The following is a 20,180-nucleotide window of genomic DNA, read 5'->3' as shown; positions in this document are numbered from 1 at the left end:
ACATAGATAAAAGCATCAAATTTTGATTAATTTAATTTCATCACCAGCAAGTTTATAATAAAAGCATGAAATGCATTTCTCAATATTTTAATGCAGTATCATAATTTATCTTTTGAACAAAATTGAATTTCAAAACATGATTTATATACATTGGGGTTTCATAAGAAATCTAGATCAGAGGCAAAGATCAGTATATATACTGGCTTTGGTATATGTTTTACGAGCAAAATCTTAATGAAAGTTTTAATGAAATATCAGATAAATATTTCATTTATAGTAAAATATTTATCGCAGAAGCTATCGTGAAATTATAAGATTTTCAGGATACTGACTCTGTATACTTACTGGATTATTTATTCAAACATAAAAATTTAATATTAGTGAAAAATTATTTTTGCTAAGTTATTTTTGCAATTGGCTCGCCCGTAGGTAGGCGGTTAAGAGCGACGGGACTTGTTTCAGAGGTCCCGGATCAATACCCCACTTCGAGCAGCCTGTTTTTCAGCGCAGCAGTGACAACGATTTTCACTTGAAAATATAGATGGCAATATGTTTCCAAGTGAAAATAGCCCCTCGCCCCGCATTGCTGCACCAATAAAAACCAGCCCTATTAGATTAATTCTAATAACAAAAATAATCAAATATGGATGGATTAATTACCATTGGGTTACCATCTAAAAATACGAAGTAAGGAGAAGTTTCAGCTCAACAGCTCATAGGACGTAAGGTTCTGATTGCTGTGAAAAATATAATAAAAAAAAATGCAATCAGAATCTAGGTCCTATAAGCTGTTGACTGAAACTTCTCCTTACTTCGTATTCTTAGATGGTAACACCCCTGGTTAATCTCCATATTTGATTATATTTTATTTTTAGAATTTATCTAATGGGACTGACATTTTTTTTATTGGTGCAGCAATGCCGGATGAGAGCTATTTTCACTTGGAAACATATTGCTATATATTTTCCAAGTGAAAACCGTTGTCACACTGCTTGACAACAGGTTGCTTAAACCGAATCGAACCCTGGATCTCTGATCCAGGCCCAGTCATTATGAAAATAGATGCTCAATAAAATTAAATGTGTCTAATCTCGTAATCAGTGTTAACTAACTCGATTTTCATATACACTTTACAATAGGAAGTTGTAAAACTGATTTATTATGTGATAATTACAATGATTCGTTCTCTTAAATAAACCAACAAACTCCATAAGAACGATCTTTCATATTTTAATCAGGTCGATCCGCTCTGGTGTGCGCTCAGGAGAAAGCAGACCCGTGTGTACCTGGACGGCGTCCGCCGATATCATTATCGGAATCATTTCAGATATAAACACAGCTCGTTAAAATCATAAAAACTTGCGATGATATAAATTAATGTAGAACAATTAAATTTTTAAATGACCGGACTGTATAAATTTTGCAATAAGACTTGGAAGGTAGGACATTAAAAGTTTGGGTGAGCGATAAATTTGTAAGATTATTGCTATTGTTATATATAAAAAATGAATATAATATGAATTTATATATATATATATAATATATAATATTATACATATATGCATATGTGTGTACTAAATTACCAAATAAGAAAAATAAGAAATTTTTGGTTAGGAACTCCACACAACAATTTGGAATAAAATTTCTTATATAAGGTATTTCATGATTTCATAAGTAACATTGTATTTTTATTCTTACTTTTTTTAATTTCATTATTTTTTTCATTTCCATATATAAATTCTCTTTAGTCATAAAAATGTATGTCTAGCTTGGTGATATAAATACATAAACTTAAATTGAATTTCTAGCTTGAAAATAAATTTATATCCATGGTAAAAGTAGTTATCAAAAGGCCATAACTACTATATAAGAACAACACAAACTATATATATAACATACAAACTAGTGGCATGGCATCGTGCCATAAGGCAAATTCCTAAAACTTTCGGTACTAAAAATTAATTTTCCAAGAAAGATTTAAAATTTTTAAAAACCTAGATTTTTGTGAATTGTGAAATTTTTGAAATAATTGACTTTTTGACATTTGAAAAAAAGATTTTTTTTTAATATTTATAAATAATTTGAAAATTTAGATTTTTTTGGCACTTTTTGCCCCGTATCTTGGAAACGGCTGGACTGCCTTGTTCAAAAACTAATCAGCTGTTTATCATCTGTTTTTTGAATCATTGAAATCGGTTGAATCCTGTTTTTGAAATCGTCGACGAAATTTTCTTTGTAAATTATATAAAATTCTATTTCTATTGTATAATTATATAAATTTCCTCTCATTAGTTTTTATAAAAAAAACTAGCTGTACCCCCGTTGAGGGTGATATGCATATAATGAAAAATCTGAACAAAAATACAGTTAGTACTAAGAGGGTAAAAATTTAGGGATATATGTCCCTAATTTATAAATACGGAGTAAAAAAAAAAATTATAAATTGGTTCAAAATTTAAAACAAAAATCTCAGGGGTGGCCAACTCTTACCACCTATTTTTAATTAAAATATACAAAACTCTTTCCGGGGATAAAACTAATAATTCTCCGAAATTGAACGGCAATATGATGTATAGTTTTTGAAGAAATAAATAATTGTGAGATATTTACAACTTTTATATTAGTGCATTAATCGTGATAAATATTCTATTTATGTCCTGCAGCAAGATTTTGTAAATTTTCTCCAAATTATAGATCATTGTTAGATTTTTGTATAGATAAATAAGTGTAAATGCAATGAGATAGATGCAAAAATTGACCAAAAGTGTTTTAGAACAAACTTAGGAAAAACTATGCTAATTCAAATTTTGATTTGACTTATACTTGTAGTGAGCAGTATATTAGTGAATTTTATAAATTAACCATTTGTGTGATTTTAAAAAATAGCAAAAGGGTGAGTTAGTTCATCATTCTAGTACCCTAGCTTCTTAAATTGAATACTTTCAGTTTAAATGTAATACTTCTGATACTAATAATAATATATTAGAAATATATAAATATTAATATGGTGGAAAATTGTCGAATAAATTCAAAAATAATAGGAAAAAATAGTACATGGTATAAAATAAAAAATTACTGTATGAGATGTCTATTTCGTAACCCAGACGTTCAATCACTTGATTGGCATTCGACTTAGACATCCTAAGTACATAGTACAAAAAATTTGTTTATGTTCCGTAATGGCATGGGCGCAGATATTAAAACAATCTATTTACAAAAATATTTTATGAAGTTGGGCCCTGTTCCCATCAATATGTAACTGTAACGATCGAGTATGCATTGTGCGTTCTTTGTTTGTGAACTGTTTCTTTTAACTGAATGAATTGTAGGAGCGGATCACTTTAGCATTATTATATGCATTTAGGTCGACGTGCGCATCGTTTCTTTTGCAAATATAATACATCACATACATCATGACAAGGTTGAAATAAAGACACCTTGTAATTATGTGCATAAACACCAACTGAGTACACCAACTCAAAGACTTCGAGAGCAAATGTTCATAAAATAACCCGAGCCAAATAAGTCGGCCGAAGTGAGAGCTGGGACGAACATAAATATAATTGTTCTATGGCTGTTATTGAATATTTATGAAATTTAACAATAGAAAATTATAATTGTGAACGGGTTCAAGATTTGGCGAGGGAATGTCAAATTTCTTGATATTGAGCTCGTTGCCGGTTAAAAACAGGGCCTAGCATACACTAGTCCTGGATTCAGATTGAAAAACGCCTTTCGTAGGCATTGCTGCAACAAATGTACGCCAACACTATTTCATGCACATTTTGATAGATATTAAGATGCGATGTCTTAATTTAGTGTTACAAGGCAACCCATTGATTATCCATCCGATAAGATTTTGTCAGATTTTTTGTTCATATAGATGAGATGCATATTGTAGCAATGCACAAAAATGCTATTTTCTCTTGATATCATTTATCAGATTCGGTGGGTATCAAACTTGGCAACCAAAAGTTGCTAGATCAAATTTTAGTTGTAGATTTAAAAGATATTACAAATTACAAAATCGCTTTTAGCAATGCTCAAATACCTGCTGATAGTATTAGCTATTAGTATTTTATATTCATGTATAAAACTCAAACCTATTTTATTACTCTTTTCGTAGACAATAAACAATTTGCATCATAAATTCTCATCATTTTGAAAGATGGTACTTTATTTCAAAAATTAATTCGAAACGTGAAAACATTTGCAATTTCCTGCAACGAAGTCACGTACACAAGTCATTCGAAGTTTAATCAAATTTCTAATTTAATAATAGAATACATGAAATTGTTCTCGCAAATTTAGTTTCACAATTCAATATGTCTACAGCTTATATAGTGCATTTATAGAAATAATAAAAATTTAATGCGTAATTAAAGATTTTGCTGGTGAGAAATTCAGGCTTTAGAAAACACGTAAAAGTTTAAAGGAGTGATTGTTCGAACTTTCTACTGCACTACACTCGTAAATAAGGAATTTAGAAATAATCTGGAAAAAAGATTTAATCTAAAACTCTTCATTTTACAATTAAATGATTACTACTAAAAATACTACTACTAAAATAATTTTCAAAATACAACACTGTTTATCACTGCTAAATGTATTTTATTCAACTTTTCGATGCAAACTGAGTCATTGTTTATGAAATAGCCTGTGCCTCACAGAGCATGTTTGTCCATTCAGGTGGACAGCCATCCTCAAAGAGTTACAAAATTACCTAAGATATGCTAGTTTTTCCAATGCACTTATTTGCAATTGCTGAAGAAAAACAGTTAGTCATGAATATTCGGAGATGAGGCAGTGTCTAAATATGTTATAGTAATGATTTTAATAATGGATTAAATAAAACTTATTTATTTAAGTTGCATTTATGAAGTATATCAGTTACCATATGTATGTCACCATGATGGTTTACAGGCAACAACCTGCGGTAGGAGAAACAAATTTGAATTTGACCAGCATACACGCGTACAAATGAAATAAAAGTTTTTGTTTCCTTTTGTTACAAAGCAACATTTAATTGTGCTTCATTAAGAATATACGGTAACCATCGTGTACAATTGTGTGATTAATTACACATCTTTCAGACGCTTTGTCTATCGTCGGTTGTCGCAACTTTTAGTTTTCCCAGTTCTCAGGAACAGAAAAATTGCATCACATATCGTTGAGAAGTTGCAAAGGCAAAGTAAAATTTGCTAAACTATGGCAAGGCCCAAGACAAACATTATTGCATATTTAGCGACTATTATATTTGCCTATAGTTTATTATAATACACGAGAATATGAATTTGTTCAGCAACAGTTGAGTAAACAAAATAGCGACAAACATTTGTACAAGTGGAAACATTTCGCTCAAACGTTAATATTTACTCAATGAGATTTTTTTGAAAATATGTTATGAATACAATAATATTTGTCAACGCTTAACGACTAAAATATTCAATAAGTAAAATCATTTATTCTGCTATAAATGAAATTTAAAAAAAAATTACTAATACTACTACTAATAAGTATTGAATCAAATGTCTACTAACGTTACGTAACACATCCTAGATAATAAAATACTTCATCAAATATATTCACTGTATATTATTAATTACAATCAAATTTGTATTTAATTCAAATTGATCTCAAAACTTGTCTCATTAGTACCAGTTATTTTTTTACGTAGGTATAATTTTATTAAGATAATAGCATAAAAATACTTTCAGGAACGCCTCCAGGTATGTTTTATTGGTTTATTAACCCTAACAGTCCTTATTTGAAATTCGTTTATTAAGATTTTTTTAATCTTATATATTCTAGAATAACTAACTTTTAAATTGAACACTTATTATATTGCAATTTGAGCTTATTTTGATTTTTTTTAAATTACAAAAAAAGTTTAATATCCCCCCCCCCTTTTCTAAATAAATTTTGATGAAGGAATGTTATTTTACGCATTTTTGTAAAATTAGCTTTAAAATAAAATAAATTTAGAAGTTATAATTTATTTATAACATTTTATAAATGATTTGCTAATGATTTTGCTCATTTCGATCCTTATATGCATCAAATTTAGTCAAATGGATTTTCATGATATCGATCACCAAAATTTATTGTAATAAAGAATTGCAAGAATGGAAAATTTGTAAGGATTTTGCTTCAGAAACTGAACAATTAAAGCAATAAGATTTTCACTATTGATATAATTTTGCTTATTAATCAATATAGTACCTTATAGATTATTTAAATACACCAAGAAACTAAATACATCAAGAAACTGCTTTTTACATTAAGGTTATATAAGAGTTTATTGTTGTCATTCAGACAAAATTGGATATCATTTGATAAAAATTTTCAGCAAATTTATTAATTGGTAGTTTTATTTAATGATTTTTATAAACAAAATCCCAGATAATGTTCTTGCTCAACAAATTATACATGTGACAACAAAATCTATGCAATTAAAGAGATAAAATCTATGCAAATAAGGCTTTAGGGCTGTTTGATTATATAATTGATATTGTAAATAGATTTTTAATTTTACTTCATATGACTTTGTTCAATAATTTTCCTAAATTAAACCTCAGGATTATGAAAAAATAAATGCATTTGCTGGACAAATTATACATGTGATATCATAATCTAAACAATTTATAATAAAGAGATATTAAGGCTTTTGGGCAGTTTGATTTTATTATTGTAAATAAATTTTAAATTTTACTTAATATGACTTCGTTTAAATTTTTTTTAAATGAAGTCTCAGGTTTATGGAAAAATAAATGTGATTGCTGGAAAAATTATACGTTTGATATCAAAATCTAAGCAATTTATAACAAAAGAAAAATACGGCTTTTGGACTATTTAATTATATTAATGATATTATAAATAAAATTTAAATTTTACTTGAGTTTTTAATGATACTAAGTATATTTTACTTCATTTGTATAATTGCTTTAATTAGCATTCATGATAATACTAAAAATCATTTCTAAAACCATCCACGTGGTGCCTGTCTTACTATGAGCTATTTTGGTAACGCCCTTTACTAATTCCAGTAAAATTGTATTAAAATCTACAATAATTTATATTTTATTTATTACACGAGAATGAAAGCAACAAAAATTATAAGATAAAAATAACAACGAGAGAAAATATCGCACAACCAAATATTTTAAAACAACATTAAAATATTTTCAAATAATTTAACCCTAGAATGGTATCTGCACGCCCCCGAGGCGTACATGCAGATTTTTGTACTTTTATTAGGTACTTGTGTAATGGAAATTTTGAAAAAATAAAAAGACTATTTAATTAAAAAAACAGAGTTTTATAGTTTCTGAAATAACCTTTCATGATATCACAAAGTATACAATGAAAAATCACGTGTTAAGCCTTATACCATTCTAGGGTTAATTTTAATCATGCCATATTTGGTCGAATCATATCATTATTAGGCATCAAAATAAGTAATTAATTTTTAGCACCTATATTAAGAAGATATATTATGGCCTATATGGATAGTCCAAACTATGCTCATAAGCCTGCTTAAGTTAATTTAACAAGTTAATCGCCATGTCAGTCATATGTGTCTGACGCAAAGAAGTTTTACATGAGCTACGTCAGGCAAATGTCTGAGAAATTGACTTGAACATTGTTTGGCTTGTCCAAGAAAAACGTTTTAATATAGGGCTATGTCAGTCATATATGTGTGACATGAGAAATACTGATTTTTCAGGAATTTTGGCAAAAAAATTCTTTGATACATCAAATTTCTTGCTTCATACATTTTAAACTAAATTTTTGATTGATAGCTTTATGTAATAATTTTCATAAACAAAACCTCAGATTTATAAAAAAAATTCATGCTCAGCAAATGCAATTAAGGGCATTATAAGGCTTATGTAATATGTTCATATGATAATAAGTTGCCATGGTTCATGTGAAAATTCTTTTAATATCATGGCGAGTAACGTGTTAAATTAGGTCTTTCATTACATATTAACTATAAAAACGCTGGTATATATTATTCCAAATTTTAATTATGATAATGTATAGAATAGTCTAGTCCTCTTACCATTTTTGTCGTTCGATGTGTCATTTTTCGTCCCATCGTCCGCTGCTGTATTGTTTACAAACAAATCAAATGTAACGCAGGTATTCAACAGCACACATATGCACAACACTTTGAATGTAACTTTCATTTTGACATTTTCATTAACATTGTAATTAATGCATTTCAACTCAATTCAGTCATTTATTAAACTTTTTCCTATAAATTGTCACATTTTTTACCACGTGTTTTTGTGAAAATCCGCTCTTTAGGTTCACTGCGCGCATCCGGAATTCAGCGCGGTAGAATAGGATTTGAATTCTTTGGAACTTAAACACATTTTAAATAAAATACACAGTTTTTTTAATTTAGTAGGATCTTGAATAAAGTTTGATTGATTAACACAGACCATGGAGCATTCAATCCTGCTCAGAAGAGCGACCAAGCAATACTGACACCGGAGTGTATGCGCGACATCGAACTCGTTCCACTTTTACTTTTTACAGTGCCGCACTATTATGAACTAATAAATAATAAATATTGAAAAATACTAATTTTTAAATAATTTTAAAGATTTTTTATAGAACTTCAACATTATTTTATGAGCCTTTAAATGGTTCAAGCGGCAGGCTATCGATTAGACCAACTGATTCTCACAGACTTTTCCTTCTAAATTAATAATTTCTAAATCTAATTAAATTTAAATTAATCTACATAATAAATATTAATTTATTAAATCATTTCTTAATATTTAACAAAAGTTAGTTCAGAGAAAAATAATATTCTAGTATTTTGATTTGTGTTATATAAAATATAAATAGAAACAGATTTGTAAAAATAAGTATTATTTTACCAAAGTCATATAGGTGTGAATATCCAAAAGGGTATGACCTTTAGTAAATTAGTTTTTCCACAATATATTTTTTCAGAATAAAATACTATTTCACTTTTTTCAGTGCCTCACTATTATGAGTTATTTTTAAATGTTAATTTTTCCAAAATAATAAATATAAACATTATTTTCAACGTACTTTTATAGAACATTATTTTTAAAAAACTCTTAGAATTTCATATTATCCATTTTGATTTTGGCAGTGTTTTTCTTCAACATTGAAGCGCCTTAAATAAAAAAAAATAAAAATTAAATTAAATTAATTAATTAAATTAAAAAAAAATTTAAAATACAAGCGCCTTAAATACAAATAGCATGTGTTTCTGAAAATATATGTAATTTATTTTTATTTGAGAAAACTATAACATATAATAAACTAAAATAAATTATAATGGAAATAAAAATAAGTAATATTTTTTTAGAAACAAATGCTTGCATTTTAAATGACCCATTATAACATAAATAGATATAATACCCTAATTTGTTATAGGCTAAAAATTATTTTCAAAAAATTTAACAGAATGATATCCTAGGCTATATTACCATTTTAACACCATTACATAAAATTATAAAATAATAAAACACAATTTAATAATTTATCATATATTACACAATATATAAATAGTATACTTTGTATAATTTTATTGCGGATTTGAATGTATTATTATATTACCTAAAGTGAGTAAATTAAAATTGATAATTGTATTTATGTGCCTAAGATATACTCTAATATGATGTTTTCAAAATACATTAATTGAACATTTATATGATATATAGTTATATATAATCAGAAATGCAAATGGTTTTATTTAACACTAAATTGTCATGTATTTATTAATTTTACTATTAAATAAATAAATAACTTAAATTATTTGATATTTAAAATTTGTCTATCAAGTTTCATGCTACCACACAATTTATTTATTAAAGAGTGGAACTTCGAATATAACTATATATATAGTCATGAGTTTATATATATATATATATATATATATATATATATATATATATATATATATATATATATCTAGAGGTAATAACAATTACACACCACATCAATATTACATTTTATGTCAACATATAAGTCGCAATGCCTAGTTTTATAGAGATCATACTACAAAAAATTATATATTATTTGAAAATTTATATTTTATCTAAAATTTCGTCAAACTTATCTACAAAATATATAAAAATCAAATAAAATTGAATTGTAAAAATAGGTGTAAAAAATTAAGTATCATGTATAATACAATTGTTCAAAAAATACTGTAAAAAAACATACAGCCAACGTACAAATTTCATTCTTTAAAACATTCATTATTTTTGTTTATCGCATGGATAAATATTATATCACTCTAAGTTTAATTTACTAATGTTTATATCAGGATCAAAATTAACATTACCGCTGGTCACTTCAATATTATTGGTATTGTTACTACTTTCTTTATCAATATTTACATCACTGTCAATAGATTTTTTAGATTTAAATTGAGGAAAAAAATCATTTCGGAAAAAATCCTTCCCACTTTTTAATAAACTCTTGTTTGTAGATGTTAAAGATAAACTATTTTTATCATTTTTGGACTCATCTTCTTGACAATCAGCTATAGTACTACTTATTGTTTCATCCTTATTTTCATTAGGATTAGGATCTATGTGATATATTTTAACATTCATATCTGAGTTTACAAGTTTTGCTTGTTTGGGAATGTTAGATTGTAATCCTGATTCAGACTGATATGATTTGGACAGTAAGTAGCTCATACTTTGTTCACTTTCTCTTTTATACTGTATTGCTGTCCAGACATCCTTTAATTCACCTGATAATTCTCGTTCAGGCAGCACTTCTGCTTGCCTGAATTTATAGTAGAAATAGATATAAATGATTTGTGTATTACATTTGGAGTTTCCTATTAAGGTTGCTTACCTTTTTAAAACAAGTCCGGGATTCATGGCTTCTACAAAGTCACACATTAACTCAACAAGTGCCATTAGTTCCTAAAGACACAAACAATTTTATAAACTAACAATTTTATATATAAAACTATAACAATTCTATAGTATAAATTGAGGCTTTGAATCAATAAAATTAATAAAGTAAGTATAATAGATTCAGATTTATAGTTTTTAATAGGTTTATCATAACTTTAAATTATAACTTTTGATTCCCACATGAATAATCTTTCAAAATAGAATTTATACAAGTGAGGTTTCCAAATATTACAAAAATTAAGTTATGTTAACACAAACAATTTCATAATCTAACAATTTTATATACAAAACTATAAAAATTCTATAGTATAAATTGAGGCTTTGAATCAATAAAATTAATAATGTAAGCGTAATAGATTCAGAATTATAGTTTTTAATAGGTTCATCATAACTTTAAATTATAATTTTTGATTCCCACATGAATAATCTTTCAAAATAGAATTTATACAAGTGGGGTTTCCAAATATTACAAAAATTAAGTTATGTTAAAAGTGGGGTTTCCAAATATTACAAAAATTAAGTTATGTTAAAAGTTATTACCACAGGATCTTTACACAGTCGTCCATTTGTCTTTAATATATCAGGATTGGCCATTACAGCAAATACTAAAGGGGGTGTATTAGAACTCGTTGGTGGTACCTGATTCAATAATGTTTATAATGTAATTAATACGGTAATGAAAAACTTATAAACAATCCGAAACAAGTAAAACACTTCACTTGTTTCTGATATTAAAAATACCTAAATTGTTAGAAAAACTCTTCGATTTAAAAAATTCATTCTTATACAAATTATTGCAAATATTGTGGCACTATAAATAAGCCCAATTCGAATAGTGAATTGAATAATAAAGAAAGTGCTATATAAATATAATAATCTTACTTGACTATTATTATTATTTAGATATATAAAAGGGTAGATTTAAGTGAGACTTCATATTAAATTTAATTATTCCAGGATTATGAATAATATTGTTAAACAATTTAATAGTGATCACATAAATATTTGACTGCTAGATTAAACTTATTTTATTACCAAACAAATGTAAATAGATAGATATATAGATAGATAGAATGTAAGTGTAATACATGTAAATATTTTTATACCATGCAATATATCAATATAAATACATTACACAAAACTTACCCTCATTCCACCATAAAGAGGTATCGGATCTTGTGCAGACTTCGGCATTGCTATTTTGTTCCAACTTAAAACATTTATAAACAATTCATTACCATCCTTTGTTGAATCTCTTATACACATATGAGGTTGCGGAGGATTTTTAAAATTACTCAATGATCTAAGACTTTTCATAACTGGCATCGGTCTATCACTTGCTTCTGATGAACCCAGATAATTTGATTGGGACATACTTCTAATTTAGTCTTAATAATGTAATAATTTAATATCACAAATATAATTTATAAGCACTACATTACACAAATTAAAAATAACAATAAGTTTGGTTAATTTTTTTGAAACCAATGTGTAAAATGTCAAATGAAATGATTAATGAGTAATGTAAAAGGAATTGATCAATAATTGGATGTTTTAGAATGTCTAACAATAACAAAAGCACGTCCCAGGAACCAACTTAGACATTGTTGACATAAAACAAATATTTTATCTTGTCAGTTTTAGTAAGTTGGTCTTAGAGGTTTTCTTTATCCATTTACACGTCTTGTATAAAACTATTAAAAAGTATGAATTTCATTTAAAATATCATTGAGTGATGGATTGTTTAAATTATTTTTATGTAAACACAAAATTAAAATAGCTCTAATGTAAATAACAACTACGACTACAGAGACATCTTTAACAAATATGTGGTAGTGAACTAAAACATTAGCTGAGACTTAAACCTTTTTAATGACAGAATAATTTTGACATATTTTTTTTTAACAAATTATTAACATTAAATTCTAATTTTAAACTCTTCATCATATACTATATATCAATTTCAAAAATATTATAATGTTCTAACATTTGCTAGTAATCTAATATAGGAAGCACACATTTGTAAAATTGCATATGTCAAATCATACAATTTTATATGTGAAGACAACAATGTACTTAATTATAGGATTTCTTATTTAAACTTACACCAATGATTATGTAAGTAACTAATAATATTGAACTAAATACATTTTAATGTAATATTGAATTGAAACAATTAAATTCAAGTAATAAACTTTAGAAAGAAATTAGTCGATATAACCAATAATACTACTAGTTGTTTTTAAGAAAACAGTTGAAAAGAAATAAATCACTCACTATACATTAGCAAATTTATACACTTTCTTGGGACATTCTATATTCAAAGACACTTCCATGCTCCTGGAATGTTTTGAAGCACGGTTTATTTTCTACTTTTTGTGATAATTTTCGTCTATTTTCATCATTAGCCAATCCATATCCACCTCCTCCTGGAGTCAGCATTGAAAAAATGTCCTGATAAGAAAAAGATTCATATTAATATGTAAGGATTATATTATTAAATAAATGTATATTGTATATATTCAGGGAGATCACAACTATAGTTAATCTACTTTATACTGAACCACAAGATCCATGTTTTTTGCAAAATGCTAATTCTATAAAATAATCTAATCTCAATATAGTATTTCAATGATATTTATATCATACCCCTGGTTTGACTTTTATTGCTGTTTTAGCTCCAAGATTTATTTTCCTCTTTTCTTGAGCTCTTATAAGAACATTAACACCACTTGCACCAGGCTCTCCACCTGCCATTCCATAGGGTTGAAAAACTCTTCGTTCAGTCAAAACTGATAATGTCATTTCCTTTCGGAATAGCAATTCTCTTTGAACACCATCACCACCCTTGAATAAACCTAGAAATATACACAGATTATTAAAATTATGCATATATATTCATCATAATCCTTGTTCTAAAATATAGTTTTGGTTATCACTCACCATTTCCACCGGAATTAGGACGCAAACAAAACGTTTTCAAAATTATGGGATATCTAAGTTCCAAAATTTCTGGATCGGTGATGCGAGTGTTAGTCATATGAGTGTGGACTCCGCTTTTACCATTCCATGTAGGGCCCTGAAAATATCATATAATTTAAAATATAAATAAAGTAAGAATATTTTATAGTTACAAATAAAAACTTACAGCACCACTACCTCCTGCAACTGTTTCATAATATCCCCATGTTTCTTCTCCTATTGTGATATTGTTCATACATCCTTGTGAGGCAGCACATGTGCTAAGATAAAAATAAAATAATTGGAAGTTAATATATATATATATATATATATATATATATATATATATATATTGAATAAAATTTAATATTTACCCGAAAGCTTTAAAGACAACATCGACCACTCTTTGGGAAGTAAGAACATTACCTCCGACAACGGCGGCGTCATCACTAGGATCCAAAAGTGATCCTCTAGGTATTTTAATAGAAATAGGTGCAAGACATCCCTATCAGTAAAAAAATAAACATTATATCCAATCTATCTATAATTTTGTTACTTTTATTTTTCAAACCTGGTTCAGAGGCACATCATGACCGACCATACATCTTAAACAATAAATAATTGCTGAAAGTGTTATAGCTCTTGGTGCATTACAATTGCCCCATACTTCGTCACCTGTGCCACTAAATATAATATATACAGTTAATAAATCACATATCACAAATATTTTACTATAATATTACTTGAAATCACAAATAGCATGTCCATCTTTTTCATCAAGAGATACAGCAAGTTTAATTTTGGATCCATTGTCCATCATCTCTTCAGCATGTAATAATGTAGTACCAGTCCTGAAATATATTATGAAAAAATATAGAAATTATTTAAGAAATATTAAATTTGATAAAATTATCAATAAACCTTTCTTTTGTCTGCTTTGCTATATCTTTTAACATATTTCTCACCGCAACTTCAGCATTATTTTGCATGTGTCTCATATATGCTTGAACTACATCTAACCCGTAATAAGAAATTAGTTCTCCTACTAACTGAATTCCCTGATGAAAAAATTCAATTTTTGTAATAATTTCATTCAAAGTGGTAAAAATAAAAAGTTGGCGCAACGGCAATATTATTATTAATTATTATTTACTTTGTGATTAGCTGCAATCTGCGCCTTCAAATCTGAAATATTGTCCGCTAAATTCCTGGTTCCTGAAGAATTTGGCAATTTACCAGGAGCCATAAGCCGTTCTGTAAGTCCTTGCTCATCAAAATGACCATCATTTACCAGAAGAAAACTCTTAAACCAAGCACCTTCCTGAGATAATAGTGTTGAATGCGGTGGCATAGAACCTGCGACGTAAATATATTGTAATTATATATAACTTAATGTAATAAATTTAAATTATTATGAAAAACAAACCTGGAGTGATTCCTCCAATATCTGCATGGTGTCCTCTTGAAGCAACAAAGAATACTGGTCCTTTATGACCTCTAAATAGGTAAAATATATTAAAGCGGCGGTATAGTCACAAATAATGAGTGATTAAGTGCAACAACCTACTTGTGAAATACTGGAGTAATCACTGTTAAATCTGGCAAATGAGAACCACCAGCTTGAGGATGGTTTGACAATAATACTTGGCCTTCTTTTAACGAATCACCTCGAACGCGTATCTGATAGACCGCAATATCGATAGATGATTATTAGATAATTTAGATAATTATCCTTATATTTTTATAAAGTACCTGATATTGAACCGTTTCCTGCATGGCTCCTAAATGCACCGGAATATGCGGCGCATTGCTGACTAAACCGCCATCAGGTCCAAACAACGCACAAGAAAAATCTAATCTTTCTTTTATATTAGTAGAAATAGCGGTTCGCTGAAGAATTCTAAAATTTCATTAGTTTCAATAATCAGTTTTATTGTCGATGGGATATTGTCTTACTTACCTGCCCATTTGTTCCGCAATACTCATAAATCGATGAGAAAATATACTGAGTTGAATTGCGTCTAATTCTGGACTAATTGGTTTTGGTTTGCCAGAGCCGACGCTAAAAATTTAAAATAGCAGTAAATAATATTTGTTCATAGTGTAAAATATTTTTCTAAAACGTACCGGATGATTAAATCATTTCGTTCGGTAATTGTTGCCGAACATTCTGGTTCAATAAGAATTGTGGAAAGTCCATCTATCAGTATTGACGGACCATTTAACACATCGCCTGGATAAAGGTCCTCACATTTGTAAACCGGTGTTTTGTGCATTCCGGATTCGAAATGCGTATCCTTCACCTATAACAAACATATTCTCAACATGAAATCCATGAGTGCAAAAATTAATGAGATATTTGAAATATTTACATAAACCGATTAAGAAAATTTTGAATGTATTAAAAACGCGGAAGTACGAAAAAAAATATTCTCTAACCGAATGAGGTTCAAGTTTGGTTTTTCTTTCACCAGACTTCCTAGATTCCTCTGGAGCGTCAGAGTTGCCCGCTCCTCTCACTCTAATGTCATCAACAATAATACGTCTACCAGTAATCACAAATCCGAACTCACTTTTATATCGCAACAGAAAAGAATCAACAAAATTTCCGTAATCAGGGATTACAAGTTCTTTTGCTTCAGCTTCTTCATCGGCTTCGCCGGTTTCCTCTTTAGGAGCGCACATTAGTGCGCAATCAGTCCCCTCGTACCTTAGATGAAGATATGGTTCTAATCTGATTTGGTTTGGAGTAAACCCTTGCTCCTTAAGTTTCTTAATGCAAGTTTCGCTCAGGTGATCTAGTCTCTGCTTAATTATTGGAGCTGATTGTTCACTCAAAATCATTCCTGATGGTTCTTGAGCTTCGTGCACCACATCAGCTAATGCCATGCCGTACGCAGATAATATACCTAGAAATAAAATTTAAAACCATATCATTATATAAATTAAATAAAATATACACAGATAAAAACTTCAATAAATTTATTACCTGCATATTTGTGGACAAGTACTGTTCCCATGCCCAAAGCAGCCGCTACTGAACACGCATGTTGACCTCCAGCACCTCCAAAAACTGCCAATGCATGTCGAGAAGAATCAAATCCTCTTGCTTGCGTCAAAGCTCTAATTGCTCGACACATCGCTTCATTTCCGACTCTTACAAATCCTAATGCAACTTCAGCAACGGTTAGCTAAAATACACATTAAATCATAATTGTAAATGTGAACCAGATTATTGTTCGAGCTTGAAATATTTACTTTTTTATTGCCATTTTTCTCTAAATATTCATTTATTTCATTAGTCAATTTTTGAAAAGCAGCCAAAGATGCATCTTTATCCAATGGTAGATTTTCGTCTGGTCCAAATATTTTTGGAAAATATTCGGGTAATATGCGGCCCAGAACAAGATTCGCATCAGTAATGGTAAGAGGTCCACCTTTGCGATAACAAACTGGACCAGGATGAGCTCCTGCACTCTCGGGGCCGACCACGAACAAACCGGAGCGGAAAAATAACATTGATCCACCGCCTGGAAAAGAAATTAACTTACTTTATAAAATTGTTTACAAACAAATATAATATATGATTTTGAATTTGCAAAAGAAAATATTTATCATCATATAAACAAGATATATACAATCTTTTTAGACATATCTTTTTCCTACAAACGGCACACTTGGGCAGCAATTATTAGACAATAAGATCAATATCAGTCAATTAAGATAAAGCAAGATTGCAGTATCACAAAATTTATCTTGGTCACGCCACCATCAATTCAAATATGAAGTATAGGCTAGAGCAAAATAATTGAAATTTTACTTGCCTGCAGCAACAGTGTTAATATCAAGCTGTGGTGCTTGAATTGTAACACCAGCTGTTGTTGCTTCAACCACGTGTTCATAAACACCTGCATAACGAGATACGTCAGTAGATGTACCTCCCATGTCGAATCCAATTAGTGGTAATTCAGTATCTCGAGATCCAGTAACAGCATAGCTGCATATGGAGAAATAATCTATTAAAAATCTATTATCTTTAATTTTAATTAAAATGTATACCCCACAACTCCGCCTGCTGGTCCACTTAAAACGGCTCTGGCTCCTCCAAAAGCATCAGCATGTGTCAGGCCGCCGTCGCTCTGCATGAACAAAACGCGGACTCCTTGCAGCTGGTCACGGAATCCTGATCGGAAACCTCGTAAATAGCGTTCCACATGGGGTGTCAAGTATGCTTCTGCACATGCTGTAAAACCTCGGGAAACTAGGCGACACATGGGCATTGCACGGTGCGATAAAGTCACATGTTCAAAACCTGGTAAAAACAATAAAACTTTAAAAGTGAAATCCTATGAAAAAAATAGAGGCATTATCTACAAACCCATTTCGGTCAATAACTTTCCAACCGCTAATTCATGATCAGGGCAGCTATAACTATGTGCAAGTACAACCGCTGCCGATTTTATTCCATTCTTCAATGTATTTTTTAAATCTTTACGTAATGAATCTAAATCCAACGGTTCTAATTCAACTAAAGCGTTACCAGCAGTTCCGCAAATTTCCTTTAATCCATTTGTAATCAAGCATTGGCCCGGTTGAGAAGGTACAAGTCGCCCCGAGACTTCTACGACTTCTTTATATAGAGAACTAGGAGTCTTGATATCAAGTTCGAAGATTGCAGGGCGTGCTTGATTTCCAATATGCAAAATGTCTTTGAAACCTTTGTTCACAATCAGAACAAATGGTTCGCCTGTTCTTTCTAATAGAGCGTTCGTTGCAACTGTGGTTCCCATTCGAATGCCGCCAATTAGAGAGGTGTCTATTAAGCCATTTTCGTCGATGGCCTTACCAGTTTCCTTAACAACAGACATATGATCTGTCACAATATTTTTTATAACAAAGTATAATTATATGATGATTATTACCTCTTGTAGAATTCGTCTTATTCCTTCACGTGGTGCATCAGGATATCTAGGATCTTCTGATAGTAATTTCATAGTACGAACTCGGCCTCCAGGACAATGGGCCAGGACGTCCGTGAAAGTACCACCGCGGTCGATAGCAAAAAAGAATTTTTCTCGGTCAGAAGTAGGAGCCTGATAGAAACATATGAAATAATATGTTAAGTTAAATGTTCTTCTCCAAAGCAAAGGAATCCGATCTTCTAATTAACTTCCCGTAGGGTAAGTTAAGCTAATCGCAAAAAATTCGAAATTTTTTATATATCTTAACGTTTCAGAGGCTTCTGAACATTTTGGCATACCTTAGAAAAAATGGATGTATGTGTGTGGGCGCATACAAATTTTTGTCGACGATTTCGGGAACACAGTTCAACCGATTTCGAACCGAATTATTAATGATCAATTATATCAATTATATATGATCAATATTAGATAAATTCTAAAATTAAAATTCAAATTTTATTTACCAATCTGTCAAATACACATATGGTCAACCGTTGGGTTACCATCTAAATATGGCGTAAACGGTGAAGTTAGAAGCAAATAGGACGGAAGTTCTGATCGCTGTTGCAGAATGAGAAATACAAAAACACCATTTAAACAGAAGATTTTCTAGATGTTATATTATTATCAAATAAATATTATTAAATTATAAATAAAAATGTAGTAAATATTTTTTAAAAAAATGCGGCTTCTTCTCAAATTAATAAACAAACAGAAAAACATTAAAAGTCGAAATTGGCCGTAGACCGCCTTTTTGATACAAATGTGAAAGAATTATATAATATTATACAAATAAATATTTGTTTACACTCATATGACCTTCATCCTATTAATAGCAAATACTATCACCTACCTGTTACAAGCATAAATAATTTTACCATTACATGCTTACCATTTCTATTTCTAAACAACTCCGGCGTGTATTATTAAGTTTAAAATCACTAAACAATTTATCTACTGCGCACTTAGAAGCACGACGAACATTTAAATGCACATAATATACAACTTATATTATTACACAACACTTAAATTTGATATTTTATCATATCAAGATAGTATCTACAAATAAAATTTATCAACAAAAAATATTCCTAAATAAACAACATAAATGCACATTCATATAAGAATCTAATTAGATTCTAACGTAGATAGTTATCACAATGTAAAATTTTGATATGGAAAATAATGAGACGATACAAATTTATATACTAAACGACATTTTATTTATTATGATTGGCCTAGGCAAACAATAATTTTATTAATGGGAATGAAACCAAGTTTTGACGCACTACCACGTGTATAATCTTCAGACCATGTTTACTTATCTATGCTT

At 29.2% G+C, this 20,180-nt stretch overlaps 2 protein-coding genes across 2 annotated transcripts; both read right to left on the bottom strand.

Annotated features, from left to right (window-relative positions):
* Positions 1 to 9,101: 9,101 nt before the first annotated feature.
* LOC113370182 (PIH1 domain-containing protein 2-like) lies at positions 9,102 to 12,317 on the bottom strand. The gene is made up of 5 exons (XM_026610854.1): positions 12,072 to 12,317; positions 11,466 to 11,564; positions 10,861 to 10,931; positions 10,460 to 10,788; positions 9,102 to 9,160 (listed from the first exon to the last, which is right to left on the bottom strand). The coding sequence occupies exons 1-5, from the start codon at positions 12,297 to 12,299 to the stop codon at positions 9,102 to 9,104; spliced, it is 786 nt and encodes a 261-aa protein (XP_026466639.1). The 5' UTR covers positions 12,300 to 12,317.
* Positions 12,318 to 13,162: 845 nt separating this feature from the next.
* LOC113370576 (5-oxoprolinase-like) lies at positions 13,163 to 19,966 on the bottom strand. Its single transcript, XM_026611264.1, has 22 exons — positions 19,740 to 19,966; positions 18,809 to 18,979; positions 18,265 to 18,739; positions 17,946 to 18,198; positions 17,711 to 17,883; positions 17,145 to 17,416; positions 16,876 to 17,077; positions 16,326 to 16,795; positions 16,014 to 16,189; positions 15,847 to 15,948; positions 15,639 to 15,786; positions 15,454 to 15,566; positions 15,313 to 15,383; positions 15,040 to 15,242; positions 14,808 to 14,944; positions 14,630 to 14,737; positions 14,458 to 14,569; positions 14,261 to 14,391; positions 14,074 to 14,167; positions 13,869 to 14,004; positions 13,575 to 13,783; positions 13,163 to 13,379 (listed from the first exon to the last, which is right to left on the bottom strand). The coding sequence occupies exons 1-22, from the start codon at positions 19,740 to 19,742 to the stop codon at positions 13,218 to 13,220; spliced, it is 3,921 nt and encodes a 1,306-aa protein (XP_026467049.1). The 5' UTR covers positions 19,743 to 19,966; the 3' UTR covers positions 13,163 to 13,217.
* Positions 19,967 to 20,180: the final 214 nt, after the last annotated feature.

Source organism: Ctenocephalides felis, unplaced genomic scaffold (assembly GCF_003426905.1).
Source record: "Ctenocephalides felis isolate EL2017-DRISC unplaced genomic scaffold, ASM342690v1 CF-g0.4_SCAFFOLD_01492, whole genome shotgun sequence".
NCBI classification, from domain to species: domain Eukaryota; kingdom Metazoa; phylum Arthropoda; class Insecta; order Siphonaptera; family Pulicidae; genus Ctenocephalides; species Ctenocephalides felis.
Note: the sequence above shows the minus strand (reverse complement) of the source record. Positions and strands in the feature narration are given on the sequence as shown.